The 25648-nt window shown below is 35.2% G+C and overlaps 1 protein-coding gene across 8 annotated transcripts in view; it reads left to right on the top strand.

The window, feature by feature from the left end:
• The window catches only part of DIAPH3 (diaphanous related formin 3), a 502965-nt gene that overhangs the window by 218716 nt on the left and 258601 nt on the right, over window positions 1–25648 (top strand). For all 8 annotated transcript variants that reach the window (XM_032150983.2, XM_058437956.1, XM_058437951.1 and 5 more), the window contains one exon: window positions 21526–21618. In XM_032150983.2, the coding sequence (XP_032006874.1) occupies window positions 21526–21618 (93 nt within the window). The remainder of the gene's footprint in view (window positions 1–21525; window positions 21619–25648) is intronic.

The raw sequence follows: 25648 nt of genomic DNA, 5'->3' as shown, positions 1-25648 counted from the left end.
ACTTTTTTTTTTTTGGAAGAAATCAACATTGTGAGGAATGGTATCAGGTAGCGTTTGGGAGGTTTTTTTCTCTCATCATTTTCCCCATTATTAATAACCCTGAACTTGGTGCTTTGTATCCAAACTGGATTCTGTGCTTTGTAAACTGTAAAATGTTGTGCAAATATTTGTTTTTACTTAACCATTTTAGCTGAAAGGACAACATATTAGGAACACAATGCTTTGCAACATGTAACAGAAGTGCAAAAAAGTGGAAGATTGTTCAGTCATCATAGGATTGTAAAGTTACTAGATCGTAGCTATCATTTTCTCATTTAATAGATGAAAAAATCTGAGAGCTAAGTATGGAAGCCATAAAAGTGTTGCCAATAGAAATACCATTTGACATATTTGGCTTATTTGTTGATATTTTTTATGTCCCCTATGGAGACAGCTCTCTGTAATTCACTGCCTACTTAACGTATAAGCTTTCAGTAATAAGCCAGAGTGTTCTTCTTCATTTTTTCTTTGCAAGCATATTTTTAATATGTGAAGCTTTCATTTAAATTTTAATTCATAGGTTTTAAATCTTTTTTGGTAAAATTAATTTATAATTGTTGTGGAAAATACTTGTAAATTAACCTTGAGTCGTGAAGGAAACAGGACAGAAATACTCACCTGTACCTCTTGACCCTGGTTCTCATGTCAATATCCCTCTGTGGAAGAGGGCCTTCCTATTTCCTAGCCCAGCATCTTTGTGCTTAAGGACTATTTCTTCTCAGAGCTCTGTAATTCCTATTGTATTAAGTGCTTAAGTCTTAGTGCTAGTGTGGCTTTTTTTTTTTTTTTTTCTGTCAGCGAGTGAAATTGGATATACAAGTCATATTTCCTCAAGGCTAGCTGCTACTTAGTACTATGCCTAGGATTGCAGCTCTCTGCTATCAGTAAGCAGGGCTCTCGTTTTGGTTACTGGGTCCATCATGGCAAATCATGCAGCCAGCTGAACAGTTATTCAGCCAAGCAACAAATAATATTGGATGCCTCTCCCATGAAAGGTACTGTCCTAGCTCCTGGGATACAGTGCTGAGCAGATAACTTCTTGCTTTCCTGTAGTATATAATCTAATGGAGAAGACAGAAAATAAATAGGCCAACAAAAATGACTGTAGTTTTTGAATGTGCTATGAAAGTAAATGAGCAAGGTATGATGAGAGGTGTGTTTAGAGAGGATAGTCATGGAAGGTCCTCAGATTGGAAAGAATCTGTGATCTAGGATCCATCAGAAGTTTAGTGTGACTGGAGACAAGGGCAGATGAGATTTGAGGTGTGGATTTTTTGGAAAAGCTTCAAAAGAAACATTTGAGTTGTTTTGAAGCATGAGTGTATGATTTTTGAAAGCAGGGAGGAAGGAGAAGGCCAATCCAGCAGTAGGAGTGGTAGAGGCAAAGGAAGCATTGGTACAATGTTGAAATACCCCTAGCTTAGGGCATAGTTATGTAGATGTTGATGATGGTGTTGCTGGCCTGCAAGAGGGAGTGGTGGTGTTACAAGTTAGTTAGTGGCCAGTTATGAGCCTGGAAAGATTGATTACTAAGGGCAAGTTCTTTCCACATGTTTTGCCTCTCTCCTTTCTAAAAGGAGGTGTAAAGGATAATACCCCATCTTCTTTTTTTTTCTAACATACAGAAAAGTTGCTAGAAACAAGTTAGTGTTAAATGTAGTAGTTTTTAATTCAACTATGCATTAATAATAAATGTATATATTTAAACAAACTATCAAAAATCCCATTGTACACAAGGTATGAGTAGCAGTAGAAGTCAAATCTATCAATTTTTCTTTCCAAATTTGAGTCCTTACGATTCTGCTTCCTTGTGAAGATTGGTTTGTCTCACGTCCCAGAGATGCACTAGGAGTTTATGTGTGATAATTTTTGAAACAGGTGTTCCTATTCTCCAGTTGCCTTCCAGAAAATAAAACTGAAAATGCCTAAAGCTTTTGGATTCATCTATATTTTAGTCAACTTTTCTTCTACACTCTATGGAAAACTTATTCAGAGCTATAGTTTGCTTCTTTCTCTATATGTATACAAATGCATATATTTATATTTGGAAAATAGCTCTTCATAGAGAAGAGAGGAAAGGAATGCATTCCAGTTCTGTCCCCTGTTAATCATTCATGGCCTACATGTAATACCATTTACTTTGTGAAGATTTTCCTGGTCCATCTACTGAGATGTTATTGCCTCTTTTAACTTTCTAAGTCCATCATTTTTTTTTTGAGACAGTGTCATGCTCAGTCACCCAGGCTGGAGTGCAGTGACATGATTATCACACACTGCAGCCTTGAATTCCTGGGCTCAAGGGATCCTCCTGCCTCAGCCTCTCAAGTAGCTAGGACTACAGGTATGTGTTAGTATGCCCAGCTAATTTTAAAATTTTTCTTGTAGAGACATGGTCTCACCATGTTGCCCAGGCTGGTCTTGAACTCCTGGCCTCAAGTGATCCTTCCACCTTGACCTCTCAAAGTGCTGGGTTTGCAGGCATGAGCTACCGTGTCCAGCCTCCGTCATCTTTTCCCTTGGTTGGCCTCAAGGAAATAGTAGTAATTGTTATTATTAATGAGCATTAGTGAGACCTCAAATAATTGAGGCCAATCGAAGCCTTTGGTCATTGAAAAATTTACTAACCTTTTACTGGGCTTCTGATAGAATAAATATCAAAATGTGCTTGAACTCTGTAATGCTTTTCACTTTATATAAATGATTATGTTATTGTATAATTTTATATCTGCACATCTTACTGTTCCAATAAGATCTTTAACTCTTCACATCTTATTGTTCCAATTTCAACCGAGGTTCTTTATGAGCAAGCCTTACATTTGACTTTTCTGTATTCTTCTATAGAGAGCCTAACTCAGTGATTTGGGAGTGAGTGAGTGAGTGAATGAATGAATGAAATAGATTAAGATTTTCTTTATCATGACAGGGAAGCCCTCAGAGGAGCTCCATATTGAGAACCGTTACATTTCCACTTGCTATTATTGTTCTAACAGGGCTTTCTTGGTCCTGTGTGTCTGTGTTCGTTCTTCCCTGGGAAATGGAGTGTGGTACAGTAACAGTGACCTAGAACCAGGAAGCCGATTTCTTGTCTTGAATCTACCACTAGGTAGCTGTGTGCCTTGGAGAAATCAATTCTCCAGGCCTTAGTTACATATCTATAAAATAAGAGTTCTTGGTAGCTTAACATTCTAGGATTCTTTGAAACTGCTGATCTTCGTTAACATTAAGAAATAAACTGCCAAAATAAACTTTTTTTAAAAACCAGAAAGCCCATTTTATTCAGACTCGATAGAAGAGGAAATGTGCTAAACGGTGTTAAATTGATCATATTTCTTTTCTCATAAGAGAACGAGATTATTACATAGGCACAGTTAAAAGTAGATGCAACAAATGCTTATATATATGGAAAAATATGCAAGAATATTTATTTTAGTAATATTGATAGCAAAGATTTATAAACAACTTAAATATTAATAAGGAAAATAGCTAAATTATGATATGTGGCCAAATTATGGTACCCGGTGATATGCTATGAAGCTGTTAAAACAAATGTTGTTGATCTAGACATATGAACATGGAAAATTACACTGGGTTTATTGCTTTGTGAAACAAATAAAATGCAAAATAATGCATATGGTATGAGCTCATTTAATTAAGGAAAAAACCCTTAAATTGTATATTTGTATACATGTGTATACATCTTTTTTGTTTGTTATGTTCACTCATACACTTATATGTGTGGCCTTTCAGAAGGCTACCAGCAGTAGCTTTTGTTAACAATAACTATCATTTCAATAGTTTCCTTTGGGGAATATTTGTATTAATGTGTGGGGAAACTTTACTTTTTAAAAATTGTACTTTTATATTGTTTGAATTGTTTCACAATGAACTTTAAAAAGTCAGTATCTTTTCCTAGGGGACAAATCTAGACTAATATGGCAATTAGCTGGAATAGCATGTTTAGATTTTTTAAAAATCCTTTTATATTTTGATGTGTATTAACTAGAAAATAAAAAGGCAACTTTGCCTTAGTCAATATAAATGAATCTAAAAAATTGTTGCAAGATCTGTGAGTCATTTGTTTTATTTTTAAAGTTACAGCTTAGAAATGACCTTAGCTTTTCAAAGTGAAAGAAATTTTTGTCAAGTATATTACGTACACAGGGTTCCATTAATTCAATAAACTCCATTCAGAAAGCAATATATTTGGTAGTTAATTATTCCAAATGGTGCCTGTGATCAAAAGGGACACTCATTTGTAATGAAGGAAATCTGTGTAATGGTTATCCTGAGGAATATTTGCTCCAATGTGAGGATGGAAGTAATTGATGAAGTGAAAAATCATATATATCTTCTTCAGGCTTAGAAGGAGCAGCTTGTGAAAAGCTGAGAAATCATTATGAGTATTTGAGAAACTAAGCCAAAAGAGCTAAGTATGGGGATAAGGTGTTAAATTTGATAATTTGAGATAAGGTATTATACAGGTCAATAGAAATACGTGGTTTATGTGTTATAATCCCTTTGGGCCTTTGCATGTACATATTGGGAAGAAATTCATATTTTTTTGCCGTCCTTCTTGCTGCCTTATTCTTTGAAATATGAAATATAATATTTGCTGCTAGTATAGATTTTTTTCCGAATTGAGTTGCAGGGGATTTTATATCCAATGAAAATTTTTCAGTTGTTACTTGAAAAATCTAGCGCGACGTAGTAAATATTTTTTGAAAATATCTCCGCTGACTCTTTTAGTGCTTTTACATCTCCCATTAACCATTTACAAAGCAAGATATTGTCACAAGCACACTTGTCTAAACTTACTATGCACTGTTTTTGTTCTCTAGCGCTTGCCCCGTATTGGTAGAGGCTTCTGTGAGACGGTCTTCCTGTGGAGGTCCAGACAGGAAGCTGGCCACAAATACCCTCTGCTCTGGGGTCTCCAATATCTTTTTAGTTATTTAGTTTAGTTATTCTTTGGAGTTACTCCCCAGGTGGCCTTGCACCATGAGGGAGGAGGAAGACAGCACACCCTCCAGAGGTGTATATGAATTCTGATCTTGTCCTTCTGATCCCCTGCTAGTTCTCTCTTGGCCCAGGAAGGGCTTTTGTGTCTTCCCTATGTCTGACACTCTGTCCTTTTCTCATATGCTGCATCCTTCCTAGCCACTGCTTATAGTAGGGCCCTATTCTCAGTTTTATATAGTTAAAGGAATGTTTTGTGACTGCATTAATTTTTTTTCCTGTAAGTACCCAGCTTTTGCAATTGAACCACATAGCTTTCAAGACTATTGTCTCACTGTAGATATTAACAGAAATCTAATTTTATACTCAGTGCTGAGGAATGACCTCTTATTCTAAGGTTTATCTTTTCTCCCCAGAGGAAATAAATGCCATTGATCCTGAAATGGCAAGGCTATGGGACAAATTTCAGGAAAGAAAAATATTAATCTCCAGTTATCATCTGCAATTATTATCTGGCTCCACTTTCTCTGCAGGGTAGAATGAATCTTAGTCATTCTGCCTTTAATTCCATTTAGTTCTTTTGTCATCACATTTGCAGTTTCTACTGATGGGCTAGATAGGCTTTGAATGGCCAGGATGGCATAAGCACAAGAATGAGAGTCCAGAGTCCTTATTTTCATTTGCCAGGCCCTTAGCCTCTTATGGGTTAGTTTTCTTATTGGAAATAATAGTTTCTTATTGGAGATTTTTTTTAATTAGATGATATTCCACTGTCCATTAGATGATATCCCACCTACCATTTTAATTGGGAAAAAAAGGATTTGAGTCTTTCAGAAATTCAAGAAATTATGTGAAACACAGATTTGATGTTTCCAACATGAAGTAAAATAGTCTTAAGCATATGAATATGATTTATTAAAACATTTTAGAGATTAGAAATTTTGACATGAGCCAGAGAGTCCCAATTAATAGGTGTTCCTGGATGTCAGAGGTTTTCTGTTTAGTATTGTGTTTCTGTTCTGCGTTGGCTTGTTGGCGTATGTCTTTCGAACAATAACTTTTACTGTCTGACATTTTCATGAAGCATTTAAAGTTAAAGATAGTTTTTAATTAGTTAGGTTGGGGAGTTTACAGTAAGAGATATTTCAGTTCTTGTAAAGATTCTGCTTCACTAAGATGTTAATTCTCTGCCCAAGTGTCAGGTGGCCAAGCATAATTGTAAAGTAATTGAGTTTAAAGTGAGATTTCTAATACAATTTAAGCCCCTGCATTCCCATTAATGAAAGGTTACTTCGCTCCCCATTTCACAACACAGCTCTGTTAAGTACATTCTGTTTAATAGCAGATTTGGTTGTTACGCTGAAGGTAAGATTGTTTAGGGGGGTGGGGGCAGGCTCGAAAACATTGGGAGATTTTGATTTTATAAGTAGCCTAACTTTGAATATGGACATTGGCAAGGGGATGAAAGTATTGCTTATTTTATATTCTTTGGAGTTTTTGTTGGGGCTTGGAGGATTATAAACCATCCAGGGATTTCTGAATCCTAACTTGGCTTAGCTCTCCGTTTTTCCTGTGGGATTCCTTAGTGATACACACACACACCTCATTCTCCCTGTATATACATATACATATGTATTGTTTAACTAGAAAATAAAAGGTGACTTTGCCATAGTCAGTATGAGTCAATATACAGGGATCCACAACAAACCTAGATAAAGAGCCATTTCATTGTTAACTTGGCTTTTTTCTGAATATTCCAAATACATCTCGCTGGTCTCTGGTCCTGGGTAAATGGTTTGAGGCTTTTAAGCATGAGGATGGCTTGGGTTTTCTTTCCAGAATCGAATTCTATACATTATCCATGTGCCACCTGTCTTTATGCGACAAAGAACAAGAAGCTGAAGAGAGTCAGTTTCTGTGTAGGAAAAGATGAAGATCTTCCTTTCCTGTAAAAGTCTGCCCTGGCTTTATCACTATGCACCTTTAATGACGGAGTAATTGATATGGGCTACTATAAGCTTAGAAATCTGAGAGCTGGGTATTCAAGGAAATAGAAATGTGATTAGGTTCTTGAAACACTGAATTGCCCAATAATGAAATTCTTTGTACAATTTGGAGAGGTAATCCGGGTGAGAGGTAGAAGAGAAATCATTATTTTGTAACAGCATTATCTATATCATCATATAAATAGTCAAACTGATGTATAAGTTTGAGGTGTGCAGTGAATAAGGACCAACTCTGCCTTTGAACAGCTCTTGGGAAAGAACGTATACATTTTAAATGATCCCAGTTTGGTCTGATTAAATTTACAGCCACTTAGATTTTTGTTCTTCATTTGACACAGCAAAATATTAACGACATCATTCCTACATAAATTTTCAAATCAAGAGGTCAAATTAAAATGAGTGATTTGAAATCAAGCCTCATAAAGAAATTTTTTCTATTTTTAAATGTTGTGGTTAAGTATACATAACAAAATTTTACTGTTTTAACCATGTTTAACTGTACAGTTCTGTGGCATTAGCAACACTAACGTTGTGCATCCATCAGTACCCTCCGTCTTTAGAACTTCTCATCTTCTCCAGCTGATAGTCCGTACCCATTAAACAATAACTCCCCATTCTCTACTCTCTCATAGGAAGATTATTTTTTAAGATATCATTTTCTAATCACAATATAAAATGAATCCTGCTAGTCTTCGTTTAACTTCACCTCCTTATACTACTAGGGAAGTGTTGGAACATTTGGGCTGCAGTTAGATGGTACAGTGGAAAAGAGTTCTGTGTGTGAGCTGGGCATTTTATTAATTTAATTTTATTTTTTTCAAAACAAGGTCTGCCTCTGTTGCCCAGGCTAGAATGCAGTGGCATGATCTTAGCTCACTGCAGCCTCAAACTCCTGGGCGCAAGTGATCCTCCCACTTCATCCTCCTGAGTAGCTAGCACTACAGGTACATACCACTATGCGCAGCCAATTTTTACGGTTTTTTGTAGAGATGAGTACTCATTTTGTTGCCCAGGCTGGTCTTGAAATCCTGGCCTCAAGCAATACGCCAGCCTTGGCCTCCCAAAGTGCTGAGATTACAGGCCTGTGTCACTGCAAGCCGGGTATTATAAATAGCTATATAAGATGTACACAACACAAGCTCCAGCCAGAAGGTAAGATAACATAGAACTACAAATTTTAACAGCCCAGATTAATAAAAATTCCAAATTCAAGAGATTGTGGGGACAGAAACTAGCACAGAATAGTTTATTCTAGAATACAGATCAGGCAAATAATGGAACTCCAATTATCTAGACCAATTGTAGACCATAATGATCTGGAATGCTAACTGGGGCATTATTCTTAGAGCACAGAGAAATAAAGATTCAATAACTGAGAAACTGGGCAAGTGACTTGAATTCCCAACTGGGCTATCAAAAACAAGAATATAAAAGCAGAGAGAGAGGATAACTACGTATCAGAGAGTCTAGATAATAAAAGTTGAGTTCATTTGAACAAATACCTAGGTATTGTCTCTACCTTCTCCTCCTCTTTTCTACCCTGGCACACCCACACCCCATTCCCCATACAATAAAGCATTTTCTTTCTTTCTTTTTTTTGCTTTCCCTCCCCTCCCCCCCTTCCCCCCTCCCCCCCTCCCAATACAAGATCACAAAACTATAGGCATGCTGTCATCAAATATAGAAGTAAGTTTATTGTAAAATTCTACTACTTAAGCTTGACCATTTTGCTATCAGTCAATTCTTTTTCAGTATTTTGGAATAATGGTCATTTTTGTGTCAGATCACTTCCCTTCTATCAAGTTTTGGATAATCACTCTGGCTGTTTTGATGATTGTGTTCTGTTTTCCCCAGGAATACACCAGGATGGTCTGCCTGTGATTTAATGTGGCATTGCTTTTTTTCTGTTTGTTAATATAATGTATTGTTACTTTTACTAGTCTCAAGTTGCTTAGCATTGTGTGTACAAATACTAGTAAGCTGGTTTATCAACTCTTTCCATTCGACACCATGCTAGAGATCCTGAATTACCTGTGTTATCATTTGGATTTAATTCTTCTAAATTAGGAATGTACACTGAGTTCTCATTCATGACTTTTCTCCTCTCTTGAACTTTCTTTTGTATATGTCTTTGTATGTCATACATTAACTTTCAGAGTTGGTTTTGTACTTTATTCTAGCAGAGATTTATTTCTACCATCAGCGAACATATGAGAGAATGTTATACGTAAAAATAGTGGAAAAATTATTATTATTTTTTTTTTTGAGATGGAGTCTTGCTCTGTTGCCCAGGCTGGAGTGCAGTGGTGCAATCTCGGCTCACTGCAAGCTCTGCCTCCTGGTTTCAAGCCATTCTCCTGCCTCAGCCTCCGGAATAGCTGCGACTACAGGAACCCGCCACCATGCTCAGCTATTTTTTTGTATTTTTAGTAGAAATGGGGTTTCACCGTGTTAGCCAGGGTGGTCTCGATCTCCTGACCTCGTGATCCGCCCGCCTCAGCCTCCCAAAGTGCTGGGATTACAGGCGTGAGCCACCGTGCCCAGCTGGAAAAATTATTTTTTATGAATATACATGTATGATTCCATGATTGGGAAACACCAACATTCAAGAAGAATTCACAGGGGCCAGATACTAGAAGTATTTCTTATGGTGGTGAGATTTTGAGGACACATAAAAATTTATGGGTGTTTTCTGGAGAAGTTGTGATGAGCCAAGAGAGATGATGTTAGAACAGGATTCCGTTTTCTTTCAGTTGGGTTTTGAACTCTTTCCTGTTATCTTTTGCTTTCTTCTCTCAGTCCTTAGATCCATTCAGTCAGAGCTCATATCAAATTGTAATGAACCCAGTTAACACTAAGATATATGTGATAAATAGGCTTAACTTTTCAGGATTATTTTTCTCTCTAATCCATAGCTTGTGAATTTAAAAAGCTGTTTCATCTGTGAATTTGAATGGTGTTAATATTTTATTTGATTTGAACTCTTGTTTTTCTGCTAGTTAAATCTTTGGTTATGAGGGGGTGGTTATACCCAGGGAGACCTCAATAAAATGGTTCTTTTTGTAGGGGTCATACTTTTGAGATGAGCAAAGTTGCTAATTATTATAATTTAGAAGGTCCTTGGATATTAAGCAGTTTTTATGAAATATTTTGGTTTTTAATTTCATATAGGAATAAAGAGGTAGGGGAAGCATTCTTTAGGTAGCCTTTGTAAAAATCGTTATTGTTTTGAGGTATATACTTTAACAGTTCTTTTGTACATATGACTATGGCTAAAAAAAATCTAGATATACCCATAATGAAGGGTTTATTAAGTAGTGAGGTTCTTATTCCTGTCTGTGTAGGAATTGAGTTGCAGAAAAAAGACCTTCAAGACTATTTGTTTTGTGACATTGTCTGCTAAAACAGAATGTCACAGAAAGAGAAATACGCATTTATCTGCTACATTTTTGATGATTGCTACAGTTGAAATAATCTGTTTCACAAACTTTTATTTAGGGCTTTAGCTACTCTTCCTATATATTATATAATTCTTAGCCTTGAATTGTCAAACAGACTTCTTTTTGCTAGTAAAATACCCTGATTAGTTATGGCAGTCATATATATTAGTATTTGAATAGAAAAATAGCCTGTTTCTCCACTGATTATTTTCTATGTAGTTAGGTACATACCCATTTATTTATGTGCCTAGAAATATTAAAACTTGGTTTGAGAAGCCAGATATGACTAAAATGATTTATACAATGTGGTTTTCAATACCAAAGCATTTACTTCGATATTTTCCCAACGGTCTATTGCCAACTCATAAAAACATTACAAATTTTTTTCACATGTATTCTGTATCATTTGCTTTTGAGCTACCTAAACCTTCTTTGAAACCATATTGTCCTATCAACCACCAATATTGTTAACTCTCAGAAATTTAGTTTTTTTCTGTCATTTGCCTATTCTCCATTTCTGACCTTTAAGTTTATCAAGTATATTCCATTCTACTCTATGGCTGAATAATTGAAGCCTATCCAAAGCAAAGTTACCCAATACTTGAGAGGTAGTGATAGGCGCATTCTTGACTTTTCCTTTGGAACCAGAGTCATCCTTCTGTATTTGCAGGGGATTATTTCCAGGAACTCAACAAATACTAAAATCCACACATACTCAAGTCCTAAAGTTGGTTCTTCCCAGCCTACAGTTGACCTTCCATATCCACAGGCTTTGCTTCTTGAGAATACTGTAGTTTCAGTCTGTGTTTGGTCGCAAGTGGGAGTCTGTCAATATGGAAAACTGACTACATTTATTGAAAAATACCTGCATATAGGTGTACCTGTGCAGTGCAGCACGTGTTCAAGAGTCAACTGTGTAGTTATTTCCCAAAGCTTTAAATCCTGTTCATTGTGTTCTGGAGACTAAACATTTCTCTTCCCTCCCTCAGGCCTATTCAGTTTCCCACTAACTGTCCTGGTGAACATGTACAGCAAGGGAAAATTTGGAACAAGTGTAAATGTAAAGTGTGGGGAGTTATCCTTTCTAATGTGCTTGGTTGCAGACTGCTTTCCTCATGCAGATTCCCTGTCCCAGAGGATGCTCTAGGCTTGCTGTGTGGTGGTCAGTTCCTGGTCTCAGGTCTGCTCATAGCCAAGCCTTGTGCCACCTTCAGTATGTAGCTTATATTCTCTGTGCTTAGGTTTCCTGATTTATAGAATGAGGTGGTTAAAGTCCGTACTGAAGGGCTGTTCTGGTTCAAAAATTTGTATCTTTTAAATTTTGATACTCTTTATCAGCCTCTTAGAATCTCCTGAGTTAGAAGGCAAAGAAAAATAACAGCGATTATGCAAATAATTCATAGACATCTCCCCATTTGAAGACTATTAGAGACTGGTGTTTTTCATTTTCTAGGTAAATTATTTTGCTTACTTTATTTTTTTAGTTGAGTTGAATTTATTGACTTCTCTCTGTGTCATAGAGAAGAATGCTTGCTTATTTAATCAGATATACTTATTTTCATCCTCTTAAGGCTAGTGTAATTAGTCTATTTAAAAAGGTAATTTATTATAAACATTAACATGCAAAATTTAATAATATCTATGCTAAAGGCATACCAGAAAAAAACTTAAAATGCGTAATATTTTAAGTGCATATTGTCATAAGATGCATTTAACCAGGGAGCACCGACAAAAGAAGAATAAACACTTATTAGTAACATTTACTGATTTAAAATACTCAGTTATAGAAAGAGAAAACTGGTTTTTAATTACCTTTTATGCCTATACTGACTGGTAAAACATTTAAAACTGCATATTCTGAGGTGTTTTTTTCTTTTGCAATGGTGAAATAATGTATGATAACATTTATATGAAATCTTACTCCTAAAAAGCTATATTTTTAATCAATCTGATTAGTACATAATGGAAAATGAACTGGAATAGTATGTATAACCATGTGACATGGAATTATGATTTTTAAATGGAAAATTTAGTATGAAAGAAAGGATTTTGAAATGATATTCTTTATATAATTTTGCTACTATTTTTGAAACTTTGAAAATAGAAGAAGAATGAAGTGAAAATGTAATTAAAAGAGACTTTTTCAGTTCATGGCTCTTGGCAACATAGAAACTTTTGTCATCTTTGACTTCATTCTGACATAAAACCCTTATAAAATGCGGCATATGCTGTGTCAGTGATCAGAACAGTTTTTGAACAGTATTAATCTTCTCTTGGAAAAATGGAGCCTTACGCAGCATCTCTAGGAAGTAAAATTAAACACAAAACTCTAATGGCAACAAAGCTAGATCACAAGTATGGATGGCACTAATAATCTGACTTTATGATTCAGAGTTTCATGTTATATTTGAGAAAATCTAGTCTTTCAGAGTAAGTGCATTTTGTACTGGCTTTAGAAGAGTAGCTCCACTGATTCATGGGTTTGATCCTAAAGTGTGCTTTACTCTTGAATGCTAAATTGTGTTTATGGACTCTGATTGTACTCTTCTTTGTCACCACAGTGGGAGGGTTACATGAAGGTATTTATCATCTCATTTCATTTTCACAACTACTTGTAGAGGGCCAGTATCCCTGTATCATAGGTGAGCAATCACAGCCATAATGAGGTTTAGCTACTAGCATGTGGCAGGCTGGGATGTAGAACCTGCTGTCAGGATTCCAGGCCTGAGTTCCCAGACAGAGGACCCTGCCCTTCCTCCAGGCATGCTAGTATTTTACCGGAGGTATTGCCAGCATGGCTACCAGAAATAGTATTTTGTACAAAAACTTCATTCTCACTAAATGTCCTCCTTTATGCTCATTTGTTTTTAATTCATCCTTATTGTTGTCAACATTTAGGTGCTGCTTTATCAGTGATCTTTGCATAAAACATTTTTGCTGGTTTTCCACTGATGCAGCCCTGATTGCATTAAAAAATAAAAAACAAAGAAACTTTTGTTATCTCTCAATATGAAAGATTTTCCAAATCAGTCTTTTTGTATAATAGACTCATTATCTGGCTTCATATCAACAAAAAAGTATTTCTTTTTTGGTTTTAAAATTTCTGTTGTTTTCTCTCTTAGGCAATTCTGCTTCTTTGTATCCCTTTGTCCATATTCTCACTATCTAAGTTCCATTGGTCCTTTGTCCCAACAATCCTATGATTATATGATAGCAGCGAAGATGGGAGAAGATGATTACCTTACTGGGTGTATACTCACCATCCTGAGTATGCTGATACATTAAATTCAGTAAGAGTCTAATTTGTCATTTTTATTTTCAAAAGGTAGAATTGGTTAAATTATGTCAGTGTCTTATTTGGAGGTTGAAGTGGTGAAGGTTGCTTGTATTTGTTTTTTTTTAAACTATGACACCTAACATACTTCATAGATAGTGAAAAGAATATTGGAGTCCAAGTCAGGTGGTCATCATTCTTTTATCAGATTTGTTGCTTAAAATTACCCTAAGCATTATTTTTCCTTATTGTGATGATGGTGATGACAACGATAGTAGTAGTAGTATTAGGATGACTATAATGAGAATTATATAAGAAACGGAAACAGAAAGCATTCAGTGCAGTATTTAATAGGTGTTCAGTAAATGTGATTTAAAATTTACGGTTACTTGTGTCTTTGACGTTTTTCTTTAGGTAGACTATGAAATGTTTCAGAATGTAAAAGGATACTGATGATGAGAAAAGTAAACATTTTAAAAAGTTACAGTCTGCTCTTAAGAATAAAGACAAGAAAATAAAATGTATACATTTTCTGAGAAGTTGAGGATTGCTATTTGGTCAGGTTAAGGAAGGGAATCCTACTAACTTTTTTATTAGCCTTCATCTGAAAATTTTAACTAATACAACAAGACCAGAAACAAGGTTTAAATTTTGGGAATAAGGAGATGAAAGTGTCGTTATATGTACCTGGAAAACCTGCGACAGTCAGTGGAGTAGTTACTAGGATTGATACCTGTATCATCATTCCCATTTTCTCTTCTCCACATCTGTATGTCCAGCTGCCTCTTGTACATGACTATGTGGATATACAAGAGCTTCTGGAACTGAACATGTTTTAAACTGGACTAGTCCAAACCTGTTCCTCATTTGTTGCTGAATTAAATAAACATCACCATCGTTTATCTAAATAAACATTATCATTATCATCTATCTGATTGCTTAAGCCTGAGTATCCTCTTTATTCTCTTTTACTCTGCCGATTCATACATACATACACACAAGTGACCATATGTATGTCCATCCAAAAGATATTTGTTGAGCACCTGATGTGTTCCAGGCTTTAATCCTGGTGCTAAGAATATAGTGACAATCAAAGTTTCTGCCTCTAAGGATGTTATTTTCTAATGGAGGAAGAGGGACAATATCAAATTTATGATATGTAAGGAGTAAGTGCTTTGAAGGAGAAAAAAGGCAGAGCAATGGTGATACAGAACACCAGGTGAAGAGTTTGCTTTCTATATAAGGCAGTAAGTGAAGCCTTTGCCATTAAGTTTTTAACAGGATTCACTTGCTGCACTGTAGTGGCGAGACTACAGCTGGTCAAGCCTGAAAGCAAGGAGACTAGTTAGAAACCAGTTGTGGTCCAGGTGAAAAAAGATGTTAGCCACAAAAAGAGAAATTGTAGCCAGGGCAATGGTGAGGAGTGATTACTTTAGTGAATATTTTGGAGTTAGAATCGACTAGATTCACTGATGGATTGGATATTATTGTGAGGGGAATAGTAGCAAAATTCAAGCGTTTGACTTGAAAATAGAAAAAAGAACATTCCCGTTTTTTAAGCTGAAGAAAATAGTTGGGAGAGCAGATATGGAGGTGGGCACGTATATGTCAGGAGTTTGCTTTTGGGCATGTTAAGTACAGGTGCTCATTAGACATCCAAATAAAGATGTTGAGAGAGAGCAGTTGGTTATTCGAGTCTGGAGTTCAAGAGACAAATTTGGGCTGGATCAGTAATTAGTCTATTTCCCACTATAGAATCAACTTTTGTAACTCATCCACACTCTCCTTCCCTGTTGTTATTGCCCTTGGTGAAGGTACCATTTACTTTCATTTGGATTACTGTAACTTCCTTCAGTCTTGCCCTTCTATTGTGATTTTTGCCATTCTTCTAATCACCTTCTTTAGCCTGAGTTTTTCCTAAAATATAGTTCTCCTGATGTCTCATGTGCTTAAATCTTCAGTGGCTCCTCATTACTGTGAGAATAAAATCCAAATGTCTTAGCCTGGCTTAAAATATCTTATGTGATCTGGTACCTGACTCATTTCTGGTGTCATTTATTTCTGTTTAATATTTTCTGTTCTTGTTATCTTCACGTCTTTCAGTGCCTTTAGAGTTTTTGCACCTTTACACCTTCAAATACTATTCTTCTATTATTGTGTCTTTGCCACATACTCCCACCTTCTTACCTGGCTGACTCCTTTTTCCTTTCAAGCTTTGCTTAGGTATTTATCCCAAAAGGACTATTTTTGACATGCATGGTTAGGGTGCTCTTCTTTATTCTTGCGTAGTTTTCACTATAACATCACTAATACATCCATGTATTATAATCGTCATTTATTTTATAGTCACTTCTATTAGACCTTAAATTCTTTGAGGCAAGGAATTTCTCTATCTTGTCTAGCATTGTATCTTTGTTGCCTAACACAGTCTCTTTTAGTTGCTTAATAAATTTTTTTATCTGAATGAAAGACAAAATAAGTAAAATCCTGATTATAAAACATGTATACAAAATTAGGCAAAGTTTCTATACAGTACCTAGGAGTATAAATTAAATGTCCTTTGGATACCTAACACTTAACGTAAAATATACAGGTCATGTATGAAGAACACTGTGCTAAGTTGAATAATTATAAACACATGCCATGTTTATGATAAGGAAGTTCGGAAATGATCAAGGTATCAAATCTCTCAGAATCTATTTACAATTACCTTGCAATTCAAATACAGTTCAAATGGATTTTATTTTTAGACCTTTTGGATTGCTCTAAAGTTCATGTGGAGAAATAAATGAGGGCCAGGCGCGGTGGCTCACACCTGTAATCCCAACACTTTGGGAGGCTGAGGCCGATGGATCACTTGAGGTCAGGGGTTCGAGACTAACCTGGTCAACATGGTGAAACCCTGTCTCTACTAAAAAAAAAAAAAAATACAAAAATTAGCTGGGCATAATGGCATACGCCTGTAAATCCAAGCTACTCAGGAGGCTGAGGCAGGAGAATTGCTTGAACCTGGGAGGCGGAGGTTGCAGTGAGCCAAGATCGCACCACTGCACTCTGGCCTGGGCGATAGAGCAAGACTCCATCTCAAAAAAAAAAAAAAAAAAAAAAAAGAACAAAATTTAGATATGGAGAAAATAATTTGAACAGCCAATGAATAAAATGTATCATAAATCTATAGTACTTAAGACAGGGTGATAGCAGTGTTAACAGTAGCACAGAGAATAATGTAGCAGAACTAGTAGCCCAGAAAAATAGAAATAACGTATCTAGACACTAAGTATATGATCAAAGTGTAACTTAAAATCAGTTGAGACAGATGGTTAATTATATAAAATGACACAGAAATATCAAATGGAAAATTTGATTCTTACCTCATGCTATGTACCAAAATGTATAATTGTAACATACAGGTTGAATATCCCTTATCTGAAATGCTTCGGATCAGAAGTGTTTTGTATTTTAGATTTTGGAATGTTTGCATAATACTTACTGATTGAGCACTTCTAACCCAAATCTCTCTAGTCTGAAATGCTCCAGTGAACATTTCCTTTTAACATAACCTTTGAGTGTCATCTTGATGCTCAAAGTTTCAGATTTTGGACCATTTCAGATTTTGAACTTTACCTTTAGTGATTTACATATCTACCAAAACACATTGCTACACTCTTGTTATCAAGTTCCCATTTTTTTCCAATAGCGACCTCGCCACCTCCAGTGTGGGACTGCCATACGATCACATGTGCCACCTGACTGTTACTGCCAGTCCCCAAGTACAACCCCCAGGGGCCCAAGGACTAGTCTTCCCAGAACCTATGTTTGCTGCCCAGGGGATGAAGGACTGATGTGACTAGGGCCTGCTGGTATCCATATACATGCCACTTGATGCCACTTGGGCTCAAGGACAGACCCACCTTGGGTCTAGCTTTTCATCTTCATCACTATGAAAGTCATACCAAAGCCTCCACAAACAACTGCAGCCTACGCCACTGAGGAAATCTCAGACACTGCTGATGATTATGGCTGAAGAAATCACACAGAGACTATGTGACTGCTCCCACTCAAAACCCCAAACACTCTACTTAATCGATGCTGTAAATACATCTGCAGGAAAAAGTCTTAGCTTATTAAAGCTACTCTATAAAATTAGAAGTGATTATTACAGGAGGTGCACAGATATCACTATAGGGACACAAAAAAAACCGGGAAAAGAAAGGAAACATGATACCTTAAAGGAACATAGTAATTCTCCCATAGCACACCCCAAATAAAAAGAAATTTATAAAAGACCTGAAAGGGAATTCAAAATAATGATCATAAGGAAACTCAGTGAAACACAGAGAACACAAGTAGACAATATAAAGAAATCAGGAAAACAATTGATTAGAATGAGAAATTCAACAAAGAAATAGATGCAAAAAAAAAAAGTCAAATAGAAATTCTTGAATTGAAGAATTCAATAAAGGAAATAAAAATACAATCAAGACCTTTATCAGTAGACTAGACAAGGAAAAGAAATAATTTCTGAGTTTGAAGATAGGTTTTTTGAGATAACCCAGACAAACCAAAAAAAAAAAAATAGAGAAAAAGATTTAAAAAGTCTGTGTGACATGTGGAACAAAATTAAGCAAATATATATTTTGTGTTTTGGGATTACTGGAAGGAGAAGAGATGGGAAAAGGCATAGACAACCTATTTAATGAAATAATAGCTGAAAACTCTCAGTCTTGGGAAAGAAATAGACATCCAGATACACGAAGCTCAGAGATTCCCAAATAGATTCAACTCAAAAACTCTTCTGTGAGACATATTATATTCAAATTTTCAAAAGTCAAAGGCAAAGAGTGATTTATAAAAATAGCAAGAGAAAAGTGTCAAGTCACATATAAGAGAATCCCCATCAGACTATCATCAATTTTTTTAGCAGAAAACTTACAGGCTAGGAGAGAATTGGATGATACATACAAAATGCTTAAAGAAAATAACTTTTAGGTAAGAATACTTTACTCAGTATAGCTGTTCTTCAGAGATGAGGGAGAAATAGTCTTTTCCAGCCAAGCAAACACTGAGGGAATTCATCACCACTAGACTCCCTGCTTAAGGGAGTCATGTATCTGGAAGCAAAAGAAAGCTGTATCTACCACTGTTAAAACACATAAAAGTATAAAACTCCCTATAGAGCAGGCACACAAATGAGAAAGAATGCAAATATTGTTATTACAGAAAACCACCAAACTACAAAGATAAACAGAGAGGAAGAGAGGAGCAAGGGATATACAAAACAATCAGAAAATGATCAACCAAATGACAGAATTAAGTGCTCTCCCATTAATGACCTTGATTATAAGTAGTGTAAATTCTCTAATTGAAAGTTATATACTGGCTGAATGGATTAAAAAAATGGGATGCAAATATATGCTGCCTACAATCATTCACTTCGCCTGTAAAGATACACAGTGACTAAAAGCGAAGGGATTGAAAAAATGTATTGTATGTAAATGAAAAGTGAAAGTGTGCAGGGATAAGCTATACTTGTATCAGTCAAAATAGACTTTGTCAAAAAAGATAAAAAGAGACAAGATAATTATATAATGATAAAGGGACCAATTCAGCATGAGAATATAACAGTTTTAAATGTATGAATGCCCAGTGCCAGAACACCCAGATGTTTGAAGCAGATATTATTATATCTGCAAGGAGAGAGACACTCCAATATAGTTGTAGTTGGAGAATTTAACTTTCAGCATTTGTCAGACCATCTAGGGAGAAAATTGTCAAAGAAATATCAATCTGAAACTGCACTGTAGACCAAATGGATCTAATAGACATTTACAGAACATAGCATCCAATAGGTGCACAACACACATCTTCTCTTCAGCTCGTGGAACACACTCTCCAGAATAGACTATATGTTAGGCCAGGAAACAAGTCTCAACAACTTTAAAAAAATCAAAATTATATTAAGTATCTTTATAGCTCACAATGGAGTAACACTAGAAATCAACAACAGGAACTTTGGGAACTTTACAAATAATATGGAAATTATACAACTTGCTTCTCTAATGTCCAATTAGACAATTGGTCTCAATGTCCAACATGTCATGAAAAAATTAAGAAAATAAAAAATATTTCTGAAATGAGTTAAAGTAGAAACAAAATATACCCAAACCTTTAGAATATAGCACAAACAGTACTAGGAGGGAAGTTTGTAGCAAAAAATACCTACATAAAAAAATAGATTTCAAATCAAGAACTTAGTGATGTATTTCAAGGAACTAGGAAAAGAACAAACCAAAACCCGAAGTTAGTAGAAGGAAAGAAATAATAAAGTTCAGAGCAGAACTAAATGAAACAGAGACAAAAAAAGAAGATACATTGCTGGGTGAGGTGGCTCACACCTGTAATCTCAGCACTTTGGGAGGTTGGGGTGGGAGGATCACTTGATGGCAGGAGCACTTGAGGGCAGGAGTTCAAGACGAGCCTGGGCAACATAGTGGGACTCTGTCTCTGTGAAAAATAAAAAGAAATTAGCTGAATGTGGTGGCACACATCTGTAGTCCCAGCTACACAGGAGGCTGGGGTGGGAGGATCAATTGAGCCTGAGAAGTCAAGGTTGCAGTGAGCTGTGATTATGCTGCTGCACTCCAGCCTGGGTGACAGAGCGAGACCCTTTCTCAAAACAAAAAACAAACAATATGAGATTAAAGAAATGAAAAGTTGTTTTTTTTTTAAATTAAATTGATAAACCATTAGAAGAAAAAGAGAAAACCCAAATAAATAAAATCAGAATCAAAAAAGGAGATATTACAACTGATACCACAGAAATAAAAAGGATTGTTAGAGGCTAATTATGAACAAATGTTTGTCAACACATTGGAAAACTTAGAAGAAATGAAGAAATTTCTGGACACGTAGCTACCAAGATTGAATCAGAAAGAATAGGAAACCTGAGCAGACCAATAATGAGTAAGGAAGTTGATCAGTCTTCCAACAAGACTGGATGGCTTCACTATTGAATTCTACCAAGGTTTTGAGGAAGAACTAACACCAATTCCTTTCAAACTATTCCAAAAATATGAAGAGGAGAGAATTCTTCCTAACTCATGCCACAAGGCCAGCGTTACACTGATACCAAGACAAGACAAGGACCCAACATAAAAAGAAAATTTAGACCAATTTAGATGCAGAAATCCTCAACAACATAGTAGCAAAACAAATCCAATAATACATCAAGAAGATAATACAGTATGATCAAATGGGATTTACTTCAAGGATGCATAGATGATTCAACATTCGCAATCAATAAAATTTATTCTGTTAATTTTCCATAAGCTATGTTTTTAAATAAGAATGGTATTGTATATTAGACATAAAATGACTGTGTTTTAGTTAGCATTCTTAGAGCTAGCTTCATAATCCAATTAAAAAATATAATCCAATTAATATACTTGCAACTTGAGTGCAGGTGTTTTAATTTTTATAACTGTATCCTGTATGCTATTCAAATGAGCTAATTGTAGTTATTCTTATACCCATTTGTATTGGTTTCCATAGTATACGTAAGTTTTATTTTTGTTTTTCCTGTTAGACCTTCAAATATTTACTTTCCATAGTTTCTCTGGCATAAAAGCTCCCACTTTTTATCTTCAACAGTTCAGGTCCTGGGATATCTATTGTTTTATTTGTTTTTATAACTTTTATTTAGAAGAGTTACATCCTTTTTAGCTTATTTAATGATAAAAAGTTCACTTTTTACACTTTTGTATTTGAATGAATTAGTGCCCTTAACATGGATCTACTCTTGGTTTTACAGAGAAAAGAGAAGAGGAAGATATTGAGAAGAAATCGATTAAGAAAAAAATTAAAGAACTTAAGTTTTTAGATTCTAAAATTGCCCAGAACCTTTGTAAGTATCATATTCCAATACCATTGAAAGACAGTGGAAATAATTCTTTAAATGATTTCATTTTCTTTAAGACTGATTATTCATTATTTGCTATTTTCATTTTGTTATTATATGCATGATAAATTCAGAGATAACTCTCCTTTACGTAAATTATGGGATTAAATTCTTCAAAAGATAAGTGCATATTAGAAAATACAAATAAGAGGTTTTAAAATGAAATTCTACCTTTCATAACTGAAAAAAAAAATACTCCTTAAAGTCCCTTTTTTAAAGTATAAAAATAAAGACTTACAGAATTTAGGTAATGACATCATATTTTGAAAAAAATTGGTAGTGTATTGTTTCTTTTATAACTCTGAATCTGTAATATTTGTGATACTTGATCACGCATAAAGGAGGTTATAATATTAACGGAAATAAGGATGGTGAGTAACGTGAATTCAGTTATCCCATCTGAGCAGTTCAAGGCCTTTCCTCAAAAGTTCTGAGTAGAAATATTTTAGATTTAATTACTGTTACAGGAGCTAAATACTCAGTATTGAATTATCTTCTTGACCAAATTACTGTGAGAGAAGAAGGCAAATAGTTTTGCTCTTAACTCATTTCTAACTACTCTAAATGCATCATAGGTAGTTATGCTTAGAGATGATATACTATGGTCTGTATATATCACTTTCTGATGGTGCAAGAGGGATATAAATAATGGGGAGAATCTAGAGTGATGAAGAATTAACATGGTTTTTAGTCTCCCTCAATTATTACATGCCTCAACTGAGCTTTTAGCAAGTATTGGAATAAAACCGTTCTTCAGCGAGAGGATAAAGATCCCTGCTACTGATTAAAGAGGGAGTTATGTTAGAGGCAATATATTCAAATGGTAGAGTTGGCATTCCTTTTATGAAAATTTCAGAACCTCCTCTACTTCATAATCACTTTGATCTAAACCCATCTCTTTTCTACAATGCAAGCCTGCCAAGATCCCCATGGATAGTATGGCAGCATTGGTGTATTGTCTAGTATTCAATTCTCTATTTCTGGGCACTGCTGATTGCACATCTCTGCCCCTGTCAAGTTAGGAGTCACCAAGTGACATGCTTGGACCAGTGAAGATGGGAGTGGAAATAATGTCACTTTTTGGGTGGAAGCATTTCATTGGTGGTTGAAGAAGCTCCCCCTGGCACCCAGAAGGTCATCCAGAGTGGTGTCCATCATCCTGATATAGGGATCATAATTAATAGAGCTCTGCGTTTCTGGTGTGATGAACATATGGTCTTCATGAGAAATAATTTGTATGTGTTCGCATAGACCACAGAGATTTTGTTTGTGTTTTTTGTTTTTTGCATGATATACATATTTTAGGGAATTTCCCTCCCAAAAGAACTTTGTCTCAGTTCAAAGCACTGTGTTTTGAACTATCAGATAATGTCAAAAAGTTCTGTATCTGTGATCTAAAAGAGATGATTTTATTTTGAAAAATGTTCATGACCTGCATTACAAATTACTAGTGTTGATTCTAAATAGTCTTGTAATAGTTCCTGAAGAAATATAATGTTTAATAGAATTCTTTCTAGATGGGTCAGCTGTGATAAGTTAGCCTAAATGTCCATCTCAAAGTTAAATAACTTTTTGAACACGGTTATTTATTTATGTATTACAGAACATGTTCTACATGGGATTTCAAATTTAATTAAAACAGCTAATAAATACTGATTACCTTTGTTTACTAGTTCTGTATTTGGCCCTTTAATCTTCACTACAACCCCCCAGGTGGGTATTAGCATTGACAGTATAGGTAGGGAATTTGGTGGGTGTAGCAGTTAAGTGATAAGATTGCTCATTTTGAAAATATTTTGATGTTTATATAGTTTAACGTGTATCTGTTCCTTTTTACAGAAAACAGAATAACATTTTTATGGAGAAAGATCCTGTTTGCCTTGTTTGATTTAGCTAGAGTATATATATCCTATTCATTTAATTGAGAAACATGTTTTAAAGTATAAGATCAAAAGATACAGAATTTATACCATGTCATATTAGGATGCAATCCATTTTAAGATTATTCTTGTCCTCTCTGATGGTAGCAGGCATTATGATTTGAGCTTTAAGAAGCTTTAGCAGCCTATAATCTTTATTGTAATTATAGTTTGATTCACAGCTGGTTTTTGTCATGAGATTTAGAGTTTTGAGAGTCTGAATTCTGAGAAGAGTCTTAGAACTGTTTTGGAGTGAGATAAATTGAAATAAAACAGTGGTCGGTAGTAGAATACTGATACTAAAATGGAGAGGTTCATTTCTAAAGTTCATTGAAGAGAAATATTATGGGTGTGTACTAGATTAGAATTTTGGAGAAAGAATCTAAAAGTCATACATTTATCTACTTGTCTATTTAAAAGTGGTTTTGGTTTCCTATATTTTTGAGTCCATAAAGGTTTCCAGGCACTCTAGGATCAAGAGAAGGCTTAGGAGTTTTATAAGATTCATTTGTTTATGATTTTTTATATTTCAAGTTGTTTTCTGCAAGCAAGTACAGCTTATTTCTGCCTATTTTTTTTCTTTTGCCTAATCGCCCTGGCTAGGACTTCAAGTAATATGTTGAATAGAAGTGCTGAAAGTGGAGATCATCATCTCTTCCAGATTTTATAGGAAAAGCTTTCAGCTTTTCTCTATTTGTTATGATGATAGCTGTATGTTTGTCATATATAACACATATATTTATTGTGTTGTGACATATTTCTTCTATACTAATTTGTTAAAATTCTTTATCATAAAAGGGAGAGGATGTGGAGAAATAGGAACACTTTTACACTGTTGGTGGGACTGTAAACTAGTTCAACCATTGTGGAAGTCAGTGTGGCGATTCCTCAGGGATCTAGAACTAGAAATACCATTTGACCCAGCTGTCCCATTACTGGGTATATACCCAAAGGATTATAAATCATGCTGCTATAAAGACACATGCACACGTATGTTTATTGCTGCACTATTCACAATAGCAAAGACTTGGAACCAACCCAAATGTCCAACAACGATAGACTGGATTAAGAAAATGTGGCACATATACACCATGGAATACTATGCAGCCATAAGAAATGATGAGTTCATGTCCTTTGTAGGGACATGGATAAAATTGGAAACCATCATTCTCAGTAAACTATCGCAAGGACAAAAAACCAAACACCGCATGTTCTCACTCATAGGTGGGAATTGAACAATGAGAACTCATGGACACAGGAAGGGGAACATCACACTCCAGGGACTGTTGTGGGGTTGGGGGAGGTGGGAGGGACAGCATTAGGAGATATACCTAATGCTAAATGACGAGTTAATGGGTGCAGGAAATCAACATGGCACATGGATACATATGTAACAAACCTGCACATTGTGCACATGTACCCTAAAACCTAAAGTATAATTTAAAAAAAAAAAAAAGAATGATGAATTCTGTCAAGTTATTTTTCTATCTATTGAAATGATTATATGGTTTTATCTTCTATACTGTTAATAGGATGTGTCACATTTACTGATTTGCATATTTTGAACCATCCTTGCATCTCTGGAATGAATCCCATTTGATCATGGTGAATGATCTTTATCATGTGTTGAATTCAGTTTATTGAGAATTTTTGCTTCAGGGTTATTGACAAGTAGCTTTCTTTTGTCGTATTCTTGCAAGTTTTGGTCTCAGGGGAATGCCAGCTTTGTGGAGTGAGTTTGGCAGTATTCTCTACTCTTTGATATTTTTTGAATAGTTTGATAAGAATTGGTAATAGTTTTTACTTACATGTTTGATAGAATTAAGCAGCAAATATATTAGATCCTCAGCTTTTCTTTGGTGGGAAACTACTTATTACTAATTTCAGTTTCCTTACTGGTTATTGGTTTATTCAGGTATTCTATTGTTTTATAATTCAATCTTGGTAAGTTGTAAGTTTCTAGGATTTTATCCATTTTTTTTCTAGGTTATCCAATTTATTGATATATAAGAAATTATTCAAAATGGTCTCATACAATCCTTTTTATTTTTGTGGTA

This window comes from Hylobates moloch, unplaced genomic scaffold, assembly GCF_009828535.3.
Source record: "Hylobates moloch isolate HMO894 unplaced genomic scaffold, HMol_V3 SCAFFOLD_4, whole genome shotgun sequence".
In the NCBI taxonomy this organism is placed as follows: Eukaryota; Metazoa; Chordata; class Mammalia; order Primates; family Hylobatidae; genus Hylobates; species Hylobates moloch.
Note: the sequence above shows the minus strand (reverse complement) of the source record. Positions and strands in the feature narration are given on the sequence as shown.